Source organism: Camelus bactrianus, chromosome 13 (assembly GCF_048773025.1).
Source record: "Camelus bactrianus isolate YW-2024 breed Bactrian camel chromosome 13, ASM4877302v1, whole genome shotgun sequence".
NCBI classification, from domain to species: Eukaryota; Metazoa; Chordata; class Mammalia; order Artiodactyla; family Camelidae; genus Camelus; species Camelus bactrianus.
Genome location: NC_133551.1, coordinates 51,846,286 through 51,869,168, shown reverse-complemented (window position 1 = coordinate 51,869,168; position 22,883 = coordinate 51,846,286). Strand labels below are relative to the sequence as shown.

The 22,883-nt window shown below is 37.7% G+C and overlaps 2 protein-coding genes and 1 long non-coding RNA gene across 9 annotated transcripts in view; 1 reads left to right on the top strand and 2 right to left on the bottom strand.

Annotated features, from left to right (window-relative positions):
- LOC141579608 (uncharacterized) overlaps positions 1-22,883 on the top strand; it is a 46,408-nt gene that overhangs the window by 499 nt on the left and 23,026 nt on the right. The window lies entirely within an intron of this gene.
- On the bottom strand, positions 91-6,731 carry GJA9 (gap junction protein alpha 9). The gene is made up of 2 exons (XM_010959851.3): positions 4,343-6,731; positions 91-2,224 (listed from the first exon to the last, which is right to left on the bottom strand). The coding sequence occupies exon 2, from the start codon at positions 2,131-2,133 to the stop codon at positions 586-588; it is 1,548 nt and encodes a 515-aa protein (XP_010958153.1). The 5' UTR covers positions 2,134-2,224; positions 4,343-6,731; the 3' UTR covers positions 91-585.
- The window catches only part of RHBDL2 (rhomboid like 2), a 42,011-nt gene continuing 26,012 nt past the window's right edge, over positions 6,885-22,883 (bottom strand). For all 6 annotated transcript variants that reach the window (XM_045520311.2, XM_010959853.3, XM_074376788.1 and 3 more), the window contains 4 exons: positions 15,336-15,436; positions 13,364-13,424; positions 8,637-8,698; positions 6,885-7,451 (listed from right to left, as the gene is read on the bottom strand). In XM_045520311.2, the coding sequence (XP_045376267.1) occupies positions 7,272-7,451; positions 8,637-8,698; positions 13,364-13,424; positions 15,336-15,436 (404 nt within the window). In that variant the 3' untranslated portion in view covers positions 6,885-7,271. The remainder of the gene's footprint in view (positions 7,452-8,636; positions 8,699-13,363; positions 13,425-15,335; positions 15,437-22,883) is intronic.

The window sequence follows — 22,883 nt, the reverse complement described above, 5'->3', positions numbered from 1 at the left end:
GAGGTCAGATGACCAGTGAGTAGCAGAGCTCAATCTTCCAATCCTGGCACTGAATCACGATGCTATAAACTGGTGAAAGAAAGAGACCGATCTTTTTAAGATTTTATTTACTAGATAGCAGTTATAGTCAAGACCCATCAGGTTCCAGTCTATAAGGAAACTAAGTTAAGTCGCAGGGGCAAACAAAATTTAACCAGTGTCCAAAAATAAAAGATTAATAACTAAAAGAAGGAATTACATAGACCAAGAACAATCTCCGAAGCCTGTACTCCCTTCAAGGAAAAACCTGGTTCCATTTAACTTCAGTTCTGAACATAAGATTTTCCCCAAATCAGTTTTCACATACTTTGAAGGGAGTCCCGTGAAAAAGTAATCCTGATTTGGTAACTCTATGTCTTTGAATTTGAAACCACTCCTTCCCAATTCAGAATTAGAGCCATTGTCCCTTTTTAAAATGGGTTTGCTGTTGTCTGTCTAAACACCTGGTCTTTAGAACAGCCCTTATCTGTATCATCTGTGTTCCACCATCACTAGGCTACTTCTATGATAATATAATATGTAGAATGTGTAAAAGCCAACAGCTGTTCAGATTTGAAGATCTGTGGGAGCCCGCCTACCAATGAGGTTGTTTGTCAGTGACACTAAAGGATTTGGAGAACAAGCAGCATGGTTATTGCAGGTTCTGACCAACTCGGATTCAAAAGACAACCCTCCCAAAGAATCAGGAGTGTCTGGAGTGTCAAGTGGTTGGAAGCCTCCCTGTGAAGGAGCAAGGGTTCTGATAGTGCTCTCTCTCAGCTGGCCCTTGAGGTTACCTTTAGGAGGTAATGCCTGGTTTTCATTTTCTGCAGAGGGACCGTATGTAGCACGAAGCCACTTCGGTCTCCAAGTGCAGTTAGCTGGCAGAGAGAAAACTGTTTGGGGTGACTGCCCTGTGCGGTTGTTCAGATCTATAGCATCACCTGGAATAGAACAGTGACCTCTAGAGTAGTGGTCCCTTTTCCTGTCTTTGCTGTCAGTTTCTCTTTTTTCTCTCAACTGGTCACCATGAACTTCTTTTCCAGATATTTTATGAGTGTCTTCTTTATTACTTGAGCTGATGTTTTGAAGATGACTACACGTAGTCCTAGGTGTGCACATCTCATTAGAAAGTACAGTTTCCTCTTCATCCAAAATGCCTTTCTCATCATTTCTACTGTGATTATCAGGGTCTGTCTGAAATGCAGATGAATTTAAACTAGGGTACACTGCTGTGTGTGTTTGCTTGTCCACTAACAGGCTGTAATCAGGTGCGGAAGAGAGTCGTTTCAGTGAATTTGCAGATGTGTTTTGATATTTGGCAAGGTTTTGTTTTGATTTGTTTGTACAGAATTCATTATGTTCATCCTTCAATTTATATTGTCCCCAAAGCCCCCTTTTAATCTTTTTAAAACCTAGGTGGAAAATTTCTAGAACATTTAGGAAAAGTGAAACAGTAGCTATGGATTGCATAAATAATAGGAATATCGTCTTTTCTGTGGGTCTTGAGACAAAACAGTCAATTATATTTGGACATGGGTGGCCATGGCATTTAAATAGAGGCTCTAAGTGAAATCCATATAAAAGATACTGTCCAATCATGAACCCAACTTCAACCACAGAGCGAGTGAAAATGTGTATCACGTAAGTGCAAAGCAAGGTTCCTCTGAGTGGAGCTTTATTTAGTTTCCTTTGCTCCAGCTGACAAAGTTCTTGCTCCAGTCTCCTCCGGTCTCCAGGCAGTTCAAGCTCTACCCACTCCAGTTCTCCTCTCAGTTGAGCTTTCTTCATCTGCCTCTCCTTCTCCAGAACTCTCAATCGGTACAAAGCATGGCCCATGTAGACCAGGGAAGGTGAAGACACAAATATCACCTGCAAAACCCAGTATCTAATGAGGGAGATAGGAAAGGCCTGATCATAGCATACATTTCTGCAGCCGGGCTGTTCTGTATTGCAGATGAAGCCAGACTGCTCATCATTCCAGACATCTTCAGCTGCTACACCCAGAACAAGCATCCGAAATATGAACAGGATAGTGAGCCAGATCTTTCCAATCATGGTAGAGTGCATGTGAACTTCCTCCAGGATGCCTCCAAGGAAATTCCAATCCCCCATGCTTATTTAGTCAGCCATCTTAGCTCTGAACCCCATCAAATAGGCAGATAAAATCTTCCATTCTGAAGGGCGTGCTGTTTCTTAGGCAAACCTACAGCCAAAATATGAACAAAGTATCACTCAGCATGCCTGTTGCTCTACTTTTTCCCTAGAAAGTTGTAATCAGTTACAAGAATGTGTTTAAGATGACAGGAATTTAAAATCATTTATGTTTAGACCTTACAATGCAATGAAAAAAAAAAGATACCTGGAGGTGAGGTATATATATTCTCTATGAGGAATAAAATTGTAGGAGTCCCTGTAAGGAATCATGTGGCTGAAGTTTGTTGTTGTTTTACTTTTTTAAACTGAGAACTTTTGGAGAGGTTCCTAAAATGACTGAATTGATCTTACAAACCTATTTATTAAGATTATTGTATATAAAAGCTATAACCAAAGTCAATGATTTTAAAATTTCATTTATGCACAAAGGAAAATACATGTACGTGTTTCATTTCATAATCCAGTAAGGCACAGCATTTAATGCAACCAAAGGAAGTGGATCTGGCTCTTGCTATAAGAATTTAGATTTGTTTTTTTAATCCACACTTAAATGTCTAAATTCTGGTTTCTTTTTGCCAGTTTTGAGCATTTTCAGAAATCATTTCAGTAATATGTTTATGGATTTTTATAAAATTATTACTATACTTTTTATAAAATTATTACTATACTTGGCTGTGAAAAATTTTGTAAGTATTTATCATCTTAGAATGAACTCCAAAAGTTCTCAGCTATTTTGTACTACCAGGATATTATTAGATATTATTTGAAATAAATGGATCATTCTTATGGTGGTCATATTAGAGAAATTTTCATTTTAACAGTATTTGACCTTTTTAAGACATGTGGCTTGCTTTGTGGAGGGAGCAGTGGGGTGAGTTATAATTTAGATGCTTGGATTATCAGCCAGTAGGCTCCATATAAGTTGATACCCTAGGATATCTAAGAGGAAACACATCCCAAAAGAAAGAAAAAAAGTGAAGGGTTTTCATTCACTTTCATTTAAAATATAAATGTATGTCCTACATCCCTTATAGAAAGGGAAGTGCTACATAATCAAACAACATACTGAGATATTACAGTTACAAGATATGTTCATCACAAAAATCCTATGAGGTAGGTATGTTGTTTCACCATTTTGCAGATGAGGCACACCTTAACTTACCCAAGGTCACACAGCTAGAATTGGCATTCAGACCCAATCATTGTGGCTCTAAAGTCAGCTCTTAACTGTTTAACTAAACTGTTATTTTTCCCTCTTTAAGCACATTTGAAATTTTCATGAAAGAGACGTTAAAAAAATCAGCTGTTTTCTGTTTAAAGTTTATTTAAATTAGGTATGTCAAATATTGATAGTTTTGACTTTTTAAATAATGTGTTCTAGAGCCTTTAGTTCCTTTTTTAAAGCTTTATGTAGTGAAAAAGATTTGCAAAAGCATCAGCCTTCTAAAATTCAGTTGTATTCCTGAGATAGGGAAAATTTCTTTGAATTTATTATGTTAATAATAGCATACTCTTTGACCCAACAATCCAAAGCACTTTAAAGTGTGAGAAAAGATATTATTTTTGTTGTTTGTTTATAATAATCACAACTTGAAAACATCCAAAATAATTATCAATACAAGAAAGACTGTATTTTACATATAAATAATAATACATCCACAGTGTGGTACTATGCAGCCAGTAGAAATAATAAATATATAAACAAAAGCAAAACAAAACTTTGTTATATTGTTTCAGTAACATTCAGGTTATAAAATAGAATAGTGTGGCCCCATTATTGTAAATTTATTTGTATGTAGAGATGTATACAATAAAGCCTGGAAGGGTATTCATCAAAATATTAATTACGATTATCTCTGGGCAGCGTGATTACAATTGACTTAATTTTTTTATAATTATATATATTTAAACTTTTTTTTTACCATGAGCACTTTACTTTTATAATCACAAAAAGAAAGAAAAAATTTTTTTCCATAAAGGACAAAAGTATGGTATTTGCTGGAAGAAGTAGTAGTATTTAGCTACAAATCTTAGGTTCTCAAGCTTTCATAGCAAATGACATGAACACTCGTATACATCGATACAGTACTATAAAATTCAAAAGAAAAAGAAAAAAAAACATTTCAAATGACTCTTAGATATCTAAAACAGAGAGATTAACACAAACCTTTCTGGATTGAAGCAGATCATGCTTAAAAGTTATACCACAGCCATCTTCAAATTATTGTCTGAAAGCTTGTTCCTTCACAGGTGTAGAGCAGATTCAGTTTGGTTCAATGTGGTGAATGAGTCAGCCATCAGCTAAAATCCATTTCCTTCTCATCACTCTTCTAAAGCAGTGCTATCCAGTAGACCTTTTTGCAGCAACATTGAAGTAGACTCTATCTGCGCTGTCCAATAAGGTGCCCACTAGCAACGCACAGCTACTGAATACTTGCAATGTGGCTGGTGTAACAGAGGAACTGAGTTTTTAATTTTATTTAATTTTAATTAAACTTAAAGAACTACCTGTACCTAGTGGCTACATTATTGGACAGCACAGATGAAGAATAGTTCCCATATTTCTAATAAGACAGCACAGTTTAGAAGACTAAAATGATGAGCCCCAAATTAAGCTGAATAAATGGTTCCTCTTTAATTCAGAGATGTCAAATTTAAAACACCAGATGTTTGTGTGTGTATTTTTAATGGTAATTTTGTCCCCTGGGGAACCCAGTAAGATATCACTTTTTGATAATGTGAACGGTGTTTCTAGTACCAAAAAAATCTAACTAGATGATAACTTCTTAGTCATCAGTCTTAATAATCAATGGGTCATGTCCGATTTCATAGTTAGATGAATCCTGTTTCTCTGTCTAGTTTTCTATTATTAACAATTATGTTGCACTTTAGGTCATTAAAGATCTCTCTTCAGAGCTAGTGACCTGGTGGGCTGGTGATGGCAGATGAATATTTCTTCCCTGGGCTTCTTTGCCAACCAATAGCTACTTTTCAGATTAAATGCAACTCTTTCATCAGGGAAAAAAGTTTATATATTTTTTTCATATTTGTACATTATGTCATATAAATTACTAATAAACTTAAAAAACACTATGCCTCATTAGTAGTCAGAGAAATACAAATTAAAATAACGTATTATTTTTTAACTATCAAAATGCAAATTTTCCCAAGATTTATAATACCTGCCTTTGCCAAAAGTATGAGGAAACCGTTAATTCATATGCTATCTGTAAGAATATAAGTGGTACAGTTACTTAAAAGGCAGTCTAAATCGGTCAAAATTAACGTTTCTGCTTCTGGATGCTTGAACTATTCATTCATTCACTCTCAAAGACACACTGCACATACTAGGATAGTACATGGTAATAGTACAAAGTCAGCAACAACTTCAGTGTTCAACAGAGGAATGGTTAAATAAACTATAATATATCTTTATCATTCAGCAATTCAGAGAATAAAGATCTCTATGAACTAACAGAAAGATCCCTAAGTTATTATAAAACAAGTTACAGAACAATCTATATAATGTGAGCTCATTGTCTTATTAAAAACCCATATTTCATATATTTAAATAGCAAAAACAGCAAGATTAACCCAAACCTCTCTTAGCTTAGGTGAATCTGAGGAGCTGGAAGTTATACCATAGTCGTCTTCGACTTGTTCTGTGAATTTCTCTCCTTGGGGGTGCAGAGCAGATTCAGTGCCCTTCAGTGCCATGAGTGAGTCAGCCATCAACTGAAATCCATTTCCCTTTCTGCTCATCTAGGGTAGAAAAAGGTCGGGGAGAATACACACCCGACTGGTGACAGTGGTCATCACAAGGGAAAAAAGCAGGTTTGGGGTGGAAAGGTAAAAGGGATTCTTATTATTGAAGTTCTTATAAAAATCTTTGTTTCACCAAGAACATACTTATATTCTCATACTCAAATTTAAAAAAAATTTTTTAACAAATCCCAGATCAGCTTTTCTCAAAATGCTCAAATACTACTTTTCTCACTATATCTAATTAAGCAGGTATCCGCCTTTCACAATCCAGCAACATGTTTAGATGGGTGTTTATAAACAAAACACGTTGATGATTAAAGAAGGAAAAATTGTATTTTCTGTGTTCAGATGACCTAAAACTACTATTTTGGAGAAAGAATGGCCAGCAATCTGGATTCTATACAGGAAAAGCACACAAGCATCTCAGCTTTCAGATATAACGTTTTGCCTTTTGTAAATAAATCGTACACACTCTGAGCACATGAAAGATGAGATCTTATCATGGATCTCCAAAGGAGTCCAGGAACATGATTTGCACCAGAAAGACAATTCCATTTCCTTGGGATGCTATACACCCTATTAGAATCTTAAACTAGCAGTCCAGAGAACTCACTCTTCTTCTATAAGGTATTTCCACCATTTCCGTGTACCCACAGAAATGTTTCTTCCCCTACTCCCGTGATACTGTATTTGGGGAACACAGCGCTGATAGACTGGGAGGGCAGGAGAGTATGGGCTTCCAAGTCATTACCAACCTTTAAATCCTGCCCTCTCTTAGACAACTTATTTGATTTTTTAAAAAGTTTCCATGTCCTCATCTCTAAGATACAGAGAAATAGCTACCTTTCTGAGCTGTTAAAAAAAGATTAGCAATAATGCATGTGAAACACATCAAATAGTGACCTGTTGACTTGAACAGTGATCGAAAGTGATAATCAATAGTCTGACAGAAATGAAAAGTTTTTATTATCAGCATAGTACGTTATTTGTGAATTCTACCAAGCAGTCTCTACACTATATCCTCCCAGGAGAGCAAGTCTCTTTTAAAGGATAAGTACCAGCACAACTCATGCCTGGGAAAGAGCCAGTCTCTGGTCTCACTTCCCTTCCCTTTTCTCTCTTCCTCTTCCCCCCACCCCATGCACTCAGAAGAGCCCCTTCCTTGAACCCTAATTCCTTTTGTAAGCAGTCTTCGAAACTGACAACTTCAGGGGTGTTTTGTCCTCTTTATAAAATTACTAGCATTTGCTGGGACTTCTCTGTTTTCACAGAGTTCTTCAGTTTTTCTCCCAGATGGCTCTTTTTATTCATTGGTTTGTGTTAGGGGCGAGTCAGTTCGCTGGGGATAGGAAAATGTTGAAAAATACAGCAAATAAGACGCAAGCTAAATAAGCTGCAATGGCTATCCAGAACCTTGGGTCTTTCAGCAGTGCCTTATCAAAGCAGCTGAACACAGTGTAGCCTATGGACATTCCAGCAAATCCACCTGCGATGTGAGCTGCAAAAGACACCTTGGGAGAAAAGGGAGGGAAAATGGAAGTAAGCGAAGAAAATGCTAATTGCATATTTCAATTGCATCTCTCTTATTAAAGAACAAATACCATCCCAGCCAAACAACAGTTAAAAGTCTCAGGGAAGGACCAATATTATATGATATCACTTTTATGTGGAATCTAAGAAAATAATACAAGTGAATCTATTTACAAAACAGAAACAGACTCAGATATAGAAAACAAACTTACAGTTACCAAAGAGTAAGGGCAGGGGGCATTAATTAAGAGTATGAGATTAACAGATACACACTACTATGTATAAAATACATAAGCAACAAGGATTTACTATATAACATAGGAAACAACATTCAATATCTTTTAATAACCTATAATGGAAAATAATCTGAAAAGTGTATATATAAAACTGAATCACTTTGCTATACACCTGAAACTAACACAATATCGTAAATCAACTATACTTCAGTTAAAAAAAAAAAAAATCTTAGAAGTGTGACAAGCAAGGACGTGAGGCAAAAAGAGATCCAAAACTCCACGTGCACAGAGAGAAGGAGATATTCTAAAACATGCAAAGCTGAAAAAAAAAATGTCCTTTCACTGCTGCGCTGAGTACACAAGACAGCTGTCATTTCTCATTCTTTTCAGCTGTCTCTGCATTTAGGATGGTTCTACATAATGCCAACCAAGAGAGGAGGAATTGAGGCACTGTGAGGGGTCTCTATAGGAGCATGATCTGATCCCATATAAACAGAATGTCTAAATTAAGACACAGGTAGTACACACAGAAATACTCAACTAGAAACTACCGAATTCAAAGACTAATTCCAGTAAAACTGGACATCTTTGTCAGTTTTCTTTAGATTGTTAATTCACCTGGACCCCAATTATTGCTGCTCTCTAATCTGCGTTTTATTCCCTGTGGACCATGAAGTCCCTTCTCTCCTGTTTTGAAAGAGCCACCAGCGTGGCAGTTACAAAGAAGCAAAGCCAGAGAGGACAGAGAAGTCAAGGCTATGACAGTGAGAAGCCAAAAGAACAAACCAAACATCTGATTACCTCAAGAATTTTCTTAACTTCCCAATGGAAACGTGACTGCCCTAAACCAGTTATTGCCCCCATTTTTAAGTTCTTGATATGATAAGTTAAACACATTTTCACTTAAAAAAATAAATAAATTGAACTCACCGGGGACCCGTTTGCAGGGACAAAGAACCTTCTGTAGAGTGCAAATCCCATATCCGACAAGACTAAAAAGGAAAAGAGCCAGATGAAGCCCCAGGGTCTCCACAGCAGGGCACCGGTTGTTTTCGGTTCCCCTCTAATGACAGTGGCAGCTAACATTTATTGAGGCTTACTCTGTGCCAGGTATTGTTCTAAGAGCTTTATGTGGACTAACCTTGTATCATTAATCCTCACGAAATAGGTACTATCTTTATCCCATTTTATAGACTTATGTATACAATAAGTATTATCTCCTATGTGCCAGGCTCTGTTCTAGGTGGTGGAGATACTGCAGTGAACCGATCGCACTGCCTCATGGAGCTGACGGTCTAGTTGGGGAAGGCAGACAAACAAGTGAAACATATACTATGTCACACAGTGCTTAGTGCTATAGAGAACAGGCAGAAAGAACGAGAATTGGGAATGCTTGGGAGTAGGATGTGGTTTTTTTAACAGGAGAGTTGGGGAGTAGCTCAATGAGAATATGGCATCTGATGGATGAAGAACCTTTGAAGTCAGGGTCTTCCATGCAGAGGAAAGCACCAAGTCCCTAAGGCAGGGCTGTGCCTGGTGTGTTTGAGCAGTTGATCGCACTGCATAGGTGGATTTCAAAGTATGGTTCTCTTCCCCCCACTGGGGATCCCAGCATCACCTGGGAACTTTAATTAGAGATGAAGTCTCAGGCCCACCCCAGACTTGTTGAACCAGAAACTCTAAAGGTAGGGTTCAGCAGTCTGTGTTTGAACAAGACCTCCCAGTGATTCTGGACTAAAGTTAGGGATCAAGTAGTAGGTGATGCAATCAAACAGGTAGCAGGGGACAGATCATGTAGGGGCCTTAGGGACCACTGTAAGGACTTTGACCTTTACCCTTCAAAAGCTTTTGAACACAGGAGTGACATGATCCGACTTATGATTTTAAAAGATGATTCTGGCTGCCTTATAGAAAATAGACTATAAGGGAGCAATTATAGGAGCAGGCATACCAGCTAATTACTACTATTGCAGCAATCCGAGTGAGGTATGATGGGCATTTCATACATAAAGAAACCAAGACACAAAGGTCAGGTATTTGCCCAAGGCCACAAAGCTCAGAGCCGGTGGTGGGATCTGAACCTTAAGCACTGGGGGTTTCCATTCTCACCCACCACACTAATCACCTCTAATCGCCATCAGGAGTACAGAAGATAGGCCAGGAAAGGAAATGAGTCCATATTCTCTTAGAGCAGTGAGAGCCAGAACTTGGACATTCCTCTGATCAGTCAGATCTGTGATGCTAAAGGAGCTTCCGGGTTTCTTGGCCTAGAAGAACTCTGCCCTACATGTGATCTTGGAAACATCTCCTGCAGCTGTCACATTCCACACCCATCCCCCAATCCCCTGTGCTCTACTTAGTGAGTGTCCCCAGAGATGGAAAGACCTAGTCCTTGCCTTTGGGAAAATAGCATCGGGACCATGTGTTCTGGCTAGTTTCCCTTTCAATACGATATTGACATTGACGTCACTGGATAGAAATTGAGGTCGAGGAAGTACTCAATATTAATTTAACTGTAAATGACTGTCACACAAAATGCTAGATATATGTGATCGTATTGTATTTTCGATCATCATTTGCATTTTCTGATCCAGTGGAAAAAACAGAAATAGGCCTTGGAAAGTATGAGTAAACCACTGCTGGAGAAAAGGGCTGATTTCCTGCAGTAACTTTGGTCTAGTCTTCCATGAGTAGGAGGCCTCCTTTCAAAACCTCTTTGTAACCCTCAGCATGTCTGTTTCTCCATTCCACTTCTCTCTGGGTTTGGCCCCTTCCAGCTTATCTCTGCCTGGCCCTTTCTGTTTTCCAAGGGGAGTTTACTTCTAAGTTGCTGCAGTCTCTAAACTGAGACTTATCTTCCCACCTGAAAAGAAGCCCTCATTCCAATAAACCAAATCATTGTCCTCAATAAAATTGGACACTCATTTTAAGGGAGTTGCCTTTATATGGATTTTTTTGGAAGGATGAAAATGTGAGATTTCCTAAACTTTTTCCAGGAAAGCTCAGTTGCTTTGTTGGAAAATACATCCAACAAACAATGCTTAATGAAGGAAGGTCCTTAAGGCCAACTGTCCTTTACAATTAAGAATAATATTTACCATTAAAAAAAAAACTATACACTTTCCCAAGGAAGTGTGTTTAAAATTAAAATGTACATGCATTTGATTAATCTGGAGTTTGCTGTAACTTCTCTCATTTTCAGTAGTGGGTAAACCAGGCCAAAGAACTTTTAGAAATGTTGTCTGGGGAGTGTTGATGTTAGTGTGTCCTACCTATGTTTATAGGATCTAATAAAAGCACCTCATTCAGTGACTTCATGACTTACTTCAAGAGTGACATAAAGTTACATAAACTACATTGGGAGCTAGCCCTGTGCAAGAGTATTAAGAACATTAAAACCATTTCCCCATTGAGGGTTTGAGGCTTATTTTACAAAAGTCATTCATAATTACCTGAAGGAAGCAGACTGGCTGAAGACCCAGGTGACTTATGTAATAATAGTTTTCTATCTTATCCCTTGGCTCTGGTTATTGTGTGCACAGCGGGGCAGACGGTTGGTGAGCCAGTGACACGTGGGTTGGTAAAAGAATTTACCGGAGGTTAAGTATACAAATAGAAAGGAGCTTATTAGGGTACACTGCCATAGGCAACAGCGGGCCACACAGGCGAGGGGTGCCTGCATGAGCCCCGAGGGCAGGTTATTGGGGTGTTTTATAAGGTCGGGTCACAAGGTGCCTGACTGGCTTGTATGCAAATCTCTGATTGGCTGTAGGTGAGGTAAAAGGTTTAGGGTCCATGAAGGGCGGTGGGGTTTGATAAAGTAAGCATTACTTGGGGCTGTTTGTTAGGCGAAACACGCCCAGTAAAGAATGTACTTTATCTGAGAGCCCAGAAATGGGGATCGTTGGATTTTGAAGGACGTCAGTTGGCCCGATGGCTATGACTCTTAACAACTCAGGTAGCTCTGTCCAGCCAGCCACTCTGCTAACTCCCAGACACTTGCTCTCCTTTCTGTGCTGACCACTTTCCCTCACTTTTTGGATTTCTTACGGGGAAAGAAAGAAACCAGAAACAAGTCACTTCTTTTCTCTGAGGATGAAATATAATTTTTACAGTTAAACTGCTCATAAGCTAAGTTTAGTCTCCTTGCTTGAAGGTAGTCGCCCCTATTCCCACAAGGCGGTAACTGAACTCTTGATACCAAGTAGCAGAATCATTTTTTCTTACCGGGTGGACAGCCAGAATCTCAGCCTGTGTCAAGTGTCACCTCCGTCTTGCCCTTCAAGACTGACCCCACAGCGTGACCCCAGCACCTGCCTTCTCCCCACATCCTCCGTGCAGATTCATCTTCAGCAGGAGCAGGTCCAGAAATCAAATTATCAGCCCTGCCTTTGCTCTTGTTTTTTCCTACTGTGGATGACTTGCCACCAGCCAAAATCCTGACTCTCAGACGCAGCTAAAATTCCACCTCCTCTCCAGCTTGAACGTACTTCCTAAGCTCCTCTAGCAGGTATTTCTCCACTATAATCCTTGGGGATGTCAAAAGCCACACTGTGAGAAGACAGGTTTGGGGGTCCCCAGAGAAAGAGAACCAGGCATGGCTGTCTTGACATAAGAGAACCCATTCTGGCCTAAGCCATTTTGTGATCTAAGCCTGGCTACAGTGCTTGCCCTTGAACGGGTCTCGGTAATTGATGATCTTAAGGGAACCAAGGAAGACAGAGAAAAGGAGTCAAACAATAGTGCGGAGATAAATCAGAGGCCTAGGTCCTCCTCCAGGGATGTACATGATAATATATCATTGAGTTCTGCTGGAACCAAGGCCCCACCCAGGCAGAGGATGGAATGATGGTGTAGACCTTCCTGACTTCAATTAGGACTTGGACTCTTGTTGACCTTTGCCCCAATTCTATGCTGAATTCTCTGCTCAAGCCCCTTCATGAATATGCATGTGTCCTTAGCTTAAAAATTCCCCAATTTTCCTTTTCAGGGAGACACTGCTTTAGGAAATATCCCTGGTGTCCTTGCTGCAAGTAATAAATCCTTCCTCCTCCCACTTTCTGGCATGGTTATGTCTATTGGCTCAACACCCAGCAAGAGGCAAACCCAGTTTTCAGGTATCATCATTCATCCTTCTGGCTCCCTGACCCTTTCAGTTCCTTCACCTCTGCTCTCATCTTCAGTCCTCAGCCACCACTCCCTGGTTAGAGCCTAGATCGGTTTGTTGGTAGTTTTTTGTTTTGTTTTGTTTTGTTTTCTAATCTGAAACTTAAGAAATTGAGGAAGAAAATAGATTATATCAATGATTTTCAAACTTTCGCTTTTCAGACAAAATCATATACAGAATCCAATGTATGAATAAGAAAATTCCACTATATAAAACATAAATGAAGGTATTGTGATTGAAGTAGACAGAATGCCTAGGGTGCTACTCTCTTGACTCCCCCACACCAGAAAGAAAAGGCCCCTCTAAGAGCCACTCACCAGGGGCTGTGAAAATTCCATTCACAATTTCTGCTCAGGGCTCTGGAGCTGACAGTTCTTTCTGACTGTAAGCTAGCGTTGTACTGCATGTTAGTATCAAGGAAGATGAGAAGGCCTTCTGAAGTCTGAACCGATAAAACTGAAGGTGTGAAGGGTATACAAAACACACTTACTTATAAGGATGATGATCAGTAGTCTGACAATTCCAAAGGCAGGAATCATTTCTCGAAAATTCTTGCAAAGAGATAGATAAATAATAATAATAGTAATATAAACCGTCAGTTAGCAAATGAAGCGTCACCTGTACTCCCCCTTCATCTACTTTTTCCTTTAAAATAAAATGTAAGAGTCAGATATTTGCAAAACAAAGTATCAGTGTTACAGCCTAGTTTTCAAATGTCTTTGGGAAATACAATGCTGGTGTACTTTGGAGAACAAAGTGAAACCTGAGATTTAACTTCTTAATATAAACTACACACTATTTTATTAGGAAGAAATAATCTAAATATAAGTAATATAAAGTTAACACTTAACATGTTATAGATAGATAGATAGATAGGTAGGTAGATAGATAGATAGATGCTGTCAAACTAAATCTGATGAAATATTTCCAAGTTTCTTGGTTAATATTCACTTGATATACCTTAATCCTCTTTCTCAGTAGGAGTTAGCAAAGACTTAACTAAAATTTGAGTATTACTTTAATTTTTTTACATAATTTCAAAAAAAATTTAAGTATTGGTGCAAAAATCCTAGTTTGCTTTTAGCTTTGAAAAATCTCAGACCAGCTTGCAGTACCCTCATGTGTTACTAGAGGACTGATCAGACTCAGAAAGACACTTCCACTTCAGCCTGAGTTACCTCTCTCTGCCCTTTCAAGTTATTAACTCTCTTCCCAAGAGTAGAGATGCTGAAATAGCTGTGTTTCTTCTAAATCAATTATTTTCAATCTGTCATGACCATGACCTACAGTAAGAAATAACTTACGTAACAATCCAGTATACACACACACTAAATCGTATTTACCTTTATTTCACGTAATGCAAACTGAAATTTTTGTTAAATTTTTGGTCACAATCCCTTGAACTGAGTTCACAACCACTAATGGGTTGCAATCCAAAGTTTGAAAAACATTTTTCTAAATGACTTCTATTTTTGGAACAGTTTTGTAATTGCTTTATTTTTCTCCCTAGAGTATTTTTAAAGCATACCTACATGGTTAAAGGGTTAATAACTAGTTAGGATTTTAGCCTGTTTTTAAAAGTGGTTGGCATCTCACATACTATATCATGAGCCTGTAAAATGGTATGCACAAACTTGGAGGCATTCATTATGAAAAGGTAAAGCCTTCATCCAGTAAATCCACTTCTAGGAATTTACCTACAAAAAGAATCACACAGACGCAAAAAGGCTAAATGTGAAAGCACATTCCTTACAGCATTATTTGTAGATGTGAAAAGCACCCCAGATTTTTTTTCAGTGAAGGATTAGATAAGTCAGGATACAGCTATATAAAGGGTGCTAAGGAGCACTTGAAAAGATTAATTTGGATTTCTGTGTGCTGACATGAGTAGATGGTGAGGACACTTTATGTTAAGATGCACAACAAGGGGGAGGTATAGCTCAGTGGTAGAGTGCTTGCCTAGCATGCACGAGGTCCTAGATTCAATCCCCAGTATCTCCATTAAAAATAAACACATAAAAACCTAATTACCTCCTCCCCACCAAAAAAGAAAGAAAGTCTTTTTTTAAAAAAAGATGCAGAACAATATAATGGTGGTTCCACTTTTGTGGTATTACTATTGGTAGAATTTTGAATATGTATAGAAAATGTTTGAAAGCATGTATATCAAACTGTTAACATAATAAATTGGGGATTTTGACTTTCTATTTTTCAATTTAAAATTTTATTTAGTATTGATTACTTTTGAGATCAGAGGAGAAAATAAAGCTAAAATATGAAAGGAAAACTCTTATGGCCAGAAGTAAGATGAGTGCTTAGGAAATATTGATAAATGAAGATTCCCTGAACCAAATACCAGTAACTGTTAAAAAGAATTTTTCAGACACAACATTGTAAACTGACTATAACTCAATTAAAAAAAAATTTTAACGGTCCATAGATTCCATTCCCAAAGTTCTTACCACTAGGACGTTCATAAAGTAGCCCCCCATCAGAGCATAGACTCCTCCTGAAGCACCCACAAGAGATTTGAGTGGGTCAAAGATGGAGCTGGCAAGGGATCCTAAAGAAATAAAACACAAAGAATCTGGTAAGAATCATGAAGGATAAATCCTTCTAATCTAAGGTAAAAGTTGGGGACTCTTGGACCATTATATTAACAAGCAACAAATTTACTTTGTCCCTTCCGTATTAGAAAAGTAAAGCTATGTGTGCTAACTACCTCAGTTTTTATGAAATATTAAATGTTCGAGACATGAGGACAGTATAACAGTGACAAAAACATAGACTCTAAAGCCAGAATTACCAACTGTGTGGCTTGAGCAAGTTTCTTAGCCTCTCTGTGCCTTAGTTTCCCTATCTACAAAATGAGGGTATTGATAGAACTTACCTCAATGTGTTGTCAGGGGAAACAAGTGAGTTTACATGTGCATAAATGTTTAGAGCACTGCCTGACATGTATTATATACTTGTTAACTATTGTTTCAAAATATCCTACGTGTTTAGCCAAAACTATCAAAATACCTGAGACACTCCAACATTTCATTTCTAATGGCTAGCTTTCTCACGGAGTCAAGGTGTGGTCTCAGAATCCTTCATGACATACCATTCAATCAAATTCACGAAGCAAGGTGAAACCAATTTGCTAACCCAATCTTAGAGTGCCTGAACCAAAGCAAGGCTTTAAAACCACCTTATGCGAACTCTGAGATGTTCTCTGTACTGCTTAGTTCTGTTACTTATTCTGTTGCCTTCAAGGCCCTCCTTCATTCCTTAGGCTACAATACAATACAATACCTACTTTGTGCAAAAATGACAGTGTCTGACCTTAGGAATCTTACAAATGGATGAGCAGTTATCATAAAATGCAAAATATAACATTTTTAAAGTGTAATAAATTTTCTATGGAAACATTTAGGGAAGAATGACTTTCTCAGCAGACCGGTGGAGGCCCTGCTTCTCTGAGAGTGGGAAGATAGCATTTTGATTAAACTCTGAAGACTCTTTAAGATTTGGACAGGGAAAACAAAGGGATGGAAGATCAGGATCTTAGGGATCTGGAAAAGCAGACATAGAAACAACAGCATATGGATAACTGAATCAGTGGGAAGTAGTCCAATAGGGTTTCAGCGATGGTTCTCAAATGTTAACTTACAGACTAGGGCTGGGGTGCTTGCGTCTTAATCATGAGAAATTTATTTTTAAAATATAGATACAAATGTCCTCTTCTGGACAAGATGGGGTAACAAGGATAAGATTTTTCCTCCTGCTTGAAACAGCTAAAAGCAGTGAACAAAATATATGAAACAATGGTCTTCAAGATACTGGACATCAGATAACAAAGGACAGTGAACCCTGAGAAACAAGAAATAAATGAGTTGTCTAGATGACCAACAAGCACCTGAAAAGATGCTCAACATCTCTAACTGTTAGAGAAATGGGAATCACAACTACAATAAGCTATCACCTCACACCAGTCAGAATGCCATTATTAAAAAGTCTACAAATGATAAATGCTGGAGAGGGTGTGGAGAAAAAGGAACCCTCCTACACTGTTGATGGGAATGTAAATTGGTACAGCCACTATGGAGGACAGTATGGAGGTTCCTTAAAAAATTAAAAATAGACTTATGATACAATCTAGCAATCCCATTCCTGGGCGTATATCTGGAGAAAAATATAATTGAAAAAGACACATGCACCCCAGTGGTCATAGCAGCACTATTTACAATAGCCAAGACATGGAAACAACCCAAATGTCCATCAATAGATGACTGGATAAAGAAGATATGGTGTGTATGTGTGTGTGTGTGTGTGTATACATATACACACACACATACATACATACATACACATACACAATGGAATACTACTCGGTGATAAAAAAGAATAAAATAATGCCATTTGCAGCAATGTGGATGGAGATCATTATTCTAAATGAAGTAAGCCAGAAAGAGAAAGAAAAGTGCCATTTGATATCGCTTATATGTGGAGTCTTAAAAAAAAGAACACAAATGAACTTATTTACAAAACAGAAACAGACTCACAGACATAGAGAACAAACTTATGGCTACCAGGGGTAAAGGAGGTGGGAAGGGATAAATTGGGAATTAGAAAATTACACTTCTTGGGGAGTGATGAATATGTTAGCTATCTTGATTGTGGTGGTGGTTTCATCGGTGTATACATCTATCAAAATTCATCAAGTTATACATCTGAAATACATATAGTTTACAGGAACCATACCACAATAAAGGTGTTTAAAAAAAAAACAAAGATGAGTTGTCTAATTGCCCAGTTTACTGCCTTAGGAGAGATTTTAGGCTGCAGTACATGAAGTGGGGGAAGCTAGGCAGATCACAGTAAACTTTAAGTTGATGAGATAGAGTTTAGCATCTAGGTGCATATAGATCTAGGCAGCTTGAGTTCAGACTGTTTCCAAGTAACTTAACTGAGTTACAGAACAAATCTAAGGAATATTTATAGGCATACAATTATATCCATCATCCAAAGATAAAATGTCTAGCATCCAAACAAAAATTGTCAAACATGCAAAGGAGCAGGAAAATATGACCCATAATGAAGAGAAATAAATCAATTAAAACCTACCAAAACTGACACAGGTGTTAGATTTTGCAAATAAGGGCAATAAATAATTGTTACAACTATATTCTATATGTTCAATAGTTAAATAGTGACACATAAGATATGAAACAGACTCAAACTTCTGTAAGATGAAAACTACAATGTTTAAGGTGAAAAAATAAACTTGTTGAGTCAGTTGGTAGATTAGACATTGCAGAAGGAAAGATTACTGAACATGAAGACATGGCAATGAAACTATCCAAATAAAACACACAGAAGAATATTTTTAAACTTATACACAGTATCAATGAGCTGTGGATCAATTTCAAGCAGCCTAATATACATAATTGGAGTCCCCAAAAGAGAGGAAAGAAGGCAGATACAGAAAAAATATTTGAAGAAATCATGGCCAAAGTTTTTCCAAAGTTTTATGAAAATTATAAACCCACAGATCCAAGAGCCTCAACTAACCCCAAACACAAGAAACATGAAGAAAACAACACCAAGGCACAACAAAATCACATTCTTAAAACAGTGACAATCTTAAAAGCATCCAGAGTGAAAAGACATGCTTCATACTGAGAAACAAACAAACAAAAGGATGACAACAGATTTCTCATTGGAAACAATGCAAATGAGAAAACAGTAGAGCAACATTTTAAAATACCGAAAGAAAAATAATCAAGCTGGAATTCTAAACCTAATAAAGTATATTACAGAAATGAAGGCAAAATAAAGAATTTTTTCAGACATACAGAGGCTGAAAGATTTGATGACTAGCAGACCCACACTACAAGAAGTGTTAAAAGAAATCCTCAGGAAGAAGGAAAAAGATAATCAGATGGAAATATGGAACTACACAAAGAAATGAACACTGGAAATGGTTAAGAACATGGGCAAACATACAAAGTTTTGTTCTTATTATCTAAATCTCTTTAGAAGTTCATTGTTTAACAGTTAAATGATTAGACTGACTTCTAGAAGTAATAAGTGAATTTATCAAGATTGGAGGATACAAGATCAATATACAAAAAATCAACTGTATTTCTGTGTAATAGCAATGAAAAGTCAGAAATACAAATTTTAAAAATAGTGCCATTGACAGTATATAAAAAATATGAAATATAGAAATAAGTCTGACCCCAAAATAGTGCAAGACCTTAACACTGAAAACTGAAAAAGATGCTGAAAGGAATTTTGAAAGACCTAAATAAATGGAAGTATGTACCTTATTCATGGGTTGGAAGACTCCAATATTGTTAAAATGTCTTAAGCTAAAGATTCAGTACAATCCAAATCAAACTCCCAGTAGACTTTTTTGTAGAAATTGACAAGGTGATTCTACAGTTCACATGAAAATGCAAAGGACCTAGAATAACCAAAACAACTTTGAAAAAGAGCAAAGTTGGAGCACTAGCATGTCCTGATTTCAAGATTTAATAGAAAACTACAGTAATCAAGATTGTCGATTGGTTTTTGGTGTTGGTGTAAAGATATATAAATACATGAGTGGAACACAGCAGAAAGTCCAGTTTGTTTCTATATATAAACAAACATATATACGGACAACTGATTTGGACAAGATGCAAACCAGTTCAGTAAAAAAGGATTGTCTTCTCAACCAATGATGCTGGTACAATTTGACAGCCACATGCAAAAAAGTGGCACTTCAAACTCTGCACCATGTATAAAAATGGATCATATATTTATATGCAAAGTCTAAAATTATAAAACTTTTAGGACAAAACATAGAGAAAATCTTTGTGACCTTGGGCTAGGCAAAATTTCTTAAATATGATGCTAATCCTAAAATTTGAAAACTGAAAATTATATTTAAATAAATTTAATCAAAATTGAAGATTTCTACTCTTCAGAAGATACTATTAAGAGAATGAGGTGGGAGAGTATAGCTCAAGTGGTAGAGCACATGCTTAGCATGCACAAGGTCCTGGGTTCAATCCCCAGCACCTTCTCCAAATATAAACAAACAAACAAACAAACCCAATTACCTCCCCCTCATCAAAAAAAAAAAAAAAAAAAGAATGAAAAGACAAGCAACAGAGCAAGAGGCAATATCTGTAAGTCATTATATCTGATAAATAACTTGTAATGGGAATATGGAATAAGAAATGTAATTCCATTTAAAAATTTAAACAGATGCTTCACGAAAGAAGATAAAGGGATAGCAACTGAGCACATTAAAAGATGTTCATTATCATTAGGAAATGTAAATTTAAACCCAATGAGATACCTTTATACTCCACCAATTTTGCCAACAGATTGCCTAAAATTAAAAGTCTGATCATACCAAGTGTTGGTGAGAATATGGTGGAACTGGAACTTGTGGTGGGGATGTAAAATTACCACTTTGTTACCATATGCCCTAACAGTTCCACTCACAAGTATGTACACAAGAGATCCACTCAAAAACTTCTACATAAATGTTCATTCACAGCAGTATTATTCATAATGGCCAAAAGATGAAAACACCCCAAATGTGCATCAAATGATGAATAGATAAAGAAAATGTGGAATATCCATATAATGGAATCCAGAAATCAAAAGGAATGAAGTATGGATGCATGCTACAGCATGGATGAATGATGAAAACATTATGCTAAATGAAAAGAACAGCCAAAAAAAGACCACATATTTTATGATTCCATTTATATGAAATGTCCTGAATGGGTAAACCTAAAAAGACAAAGTAGATTAGTGGTTGCTTAAGGCTGGGGAAGGACTCTGGGGTAAGGAGTGGGAAGTGACTGCTAATGGGTATGGGGTTTATTTGAAGCACACAAATGTTCTAAAATTAGATTGCAACAATGGGCGCATTACCCTGTGAATTAACTGAAAAAAACATTATTTAAATGGGTGAATTGTATGGTATATGAGTTATATCTCAGTAAAGCTATTTTAAAAGCTTGGTAGTTTCTTAAAAGTTAAATATAACCCATGTGATAGGATCCAGCCAATCTATTCCTAAGTATTTACCCAATAAAACTGAAAACATTTGTCCACACAAAGACTTGTATACCAATGTTCATAGTAGCTTCTTCTGTAATAGACCCAAACTGGAAACAACCCAAATGTCCATCATCTCCTGTCCATCAGGAGAGTGAATAAACAAATTGTGGTATATCCCCACAATGAAATACTACTCAGCAATAAAAATGAATTGACTGTTTGTACACACAACATGGATAAACCTCAAAGTAACTATGCTACATAACAGAAGTGACCGAAAAAGAAGAGTACATATTCCATGATTCCATCTATATAAAATTCTAGAAAATACAAATTAATCAATCAGTGGTTGAGAGAGGAAGGTGGGGGAAGGACAGAGACAGGAAGGTGGGATTCCAACAGGTTACAGCAAATTAGCGGAGGAGTAATGTTTATTACCTTGATTGTCATGATTATATACACATATCAAAACATCAGCCATTATTAAATAGCAATTATACCTCACCAAGCGGAAAAACACAGACCCCAGGACCATGTTCTCTGAGATTCTGAATCAGCAGATCTGAGTGGGATCTGAGTAACTGTAGTTGTAACAAACTCTCCAGGTGATTCTGATGGCCAGTCACATTGGGAACATGGGGCTGGACTGCAGGCCAGCATATTTCAATCTTTATGAATCACATGTGGATTTGTTCAAATGCAGATTATGATTAGTAGGTCTCGTGTGGGGCCCAAAATTCTGCATTTTTAACAAGCCCAAGGCCAGTGATTCATGACCACACTTTGCCAGGAGCAAGGGTAGGGAAACTGGAATTATGTTTCATGTGTTCACATATGTTACAAAGCAATGGGAGAATGGGTGAAGGGGGTCAAGAGGTAAAAATAAAGTATTACTGCTTCCCTCATTTGAAAAAAAGAAAAGCAAAGGAAGAAAGACACTGAGCAGGAGGAAACTTTTGGAGGTGATGGATATGTTTCCGGCATAGATTGTGGTGCTGGTTTCATGGCTGTATACTTCTCTCCAAACTCATCAAGTTGTATACATTAAAAGTGTACACATTTTTGTATGTCAATCATACCTCAAAAGTGATTTTTTTAAAAATGTTTTGCATCGTCTCCATCTAACCTCTTCATATATAATTGCTTTTTTTTAAAACATAGTAAAGATGTTTATTCTTCCATTAAAAAAAGAAGAAGAAGAAGAAGAAAAGAAAGAAAGGCAATGGGGCCAGACAGTGGAGGGGAATGAAGAGCGATCTTGGACGTTTCAGCTTTCTTGTGGCCACCGTAGATGTTTTAGGAAGGATGTAATATGATGTAATCTGTGTTTAAGGACCTTAACCCAGCAGCAGCGTGAAGGAGAGACTGGAATGGCAAAGAGATACCTGCCGAAAGCCATTGCAAAAATAGGCAGAGGCTGTGAACAGGTTATTCACGTTCTCCCCTCTCTCCTCTGAAACTGGGGCAGAGCTGATTCCACAGGTTGACATCAAGCTGTGGGAGAAACGGGTACGGACACTGGCGCCAGGAAGAACAGGTGTGTGGGAACAGAAGGAGAAGGTGGAAGAACAGGATCCATGAAAGTAGGAGGGAGCCAGGATGCTGAGCTACGTCACTCAGCCTATCTCTTGAACACGCCTCCCGCCTGCGTCCTGCTCTCTATCTCTGCTGCTCCAGGAGGCGGGCAAAGGTGTGACTGGGAAATTTCTGAGCACCGTCATAGGTCAGCTTGTGTCCCCCAGAAAGATGTGTTGAAGTCCTAACCCCCAGCACCTCCTAACGTGACCTTATTTGGAAATAGGATTGTTGCATATGTGATTAGTTAGATGAGGTCATATTGAAGAAGTGTGGATCCAGAAACCAACATGACTGTGTCCTTACAGAGGAGGAGAGGGGACACTTGACAGGAGAACACCATGTGACAATGGAGGCAGAGGTCTCAGTGCTGCAGCTGCAAG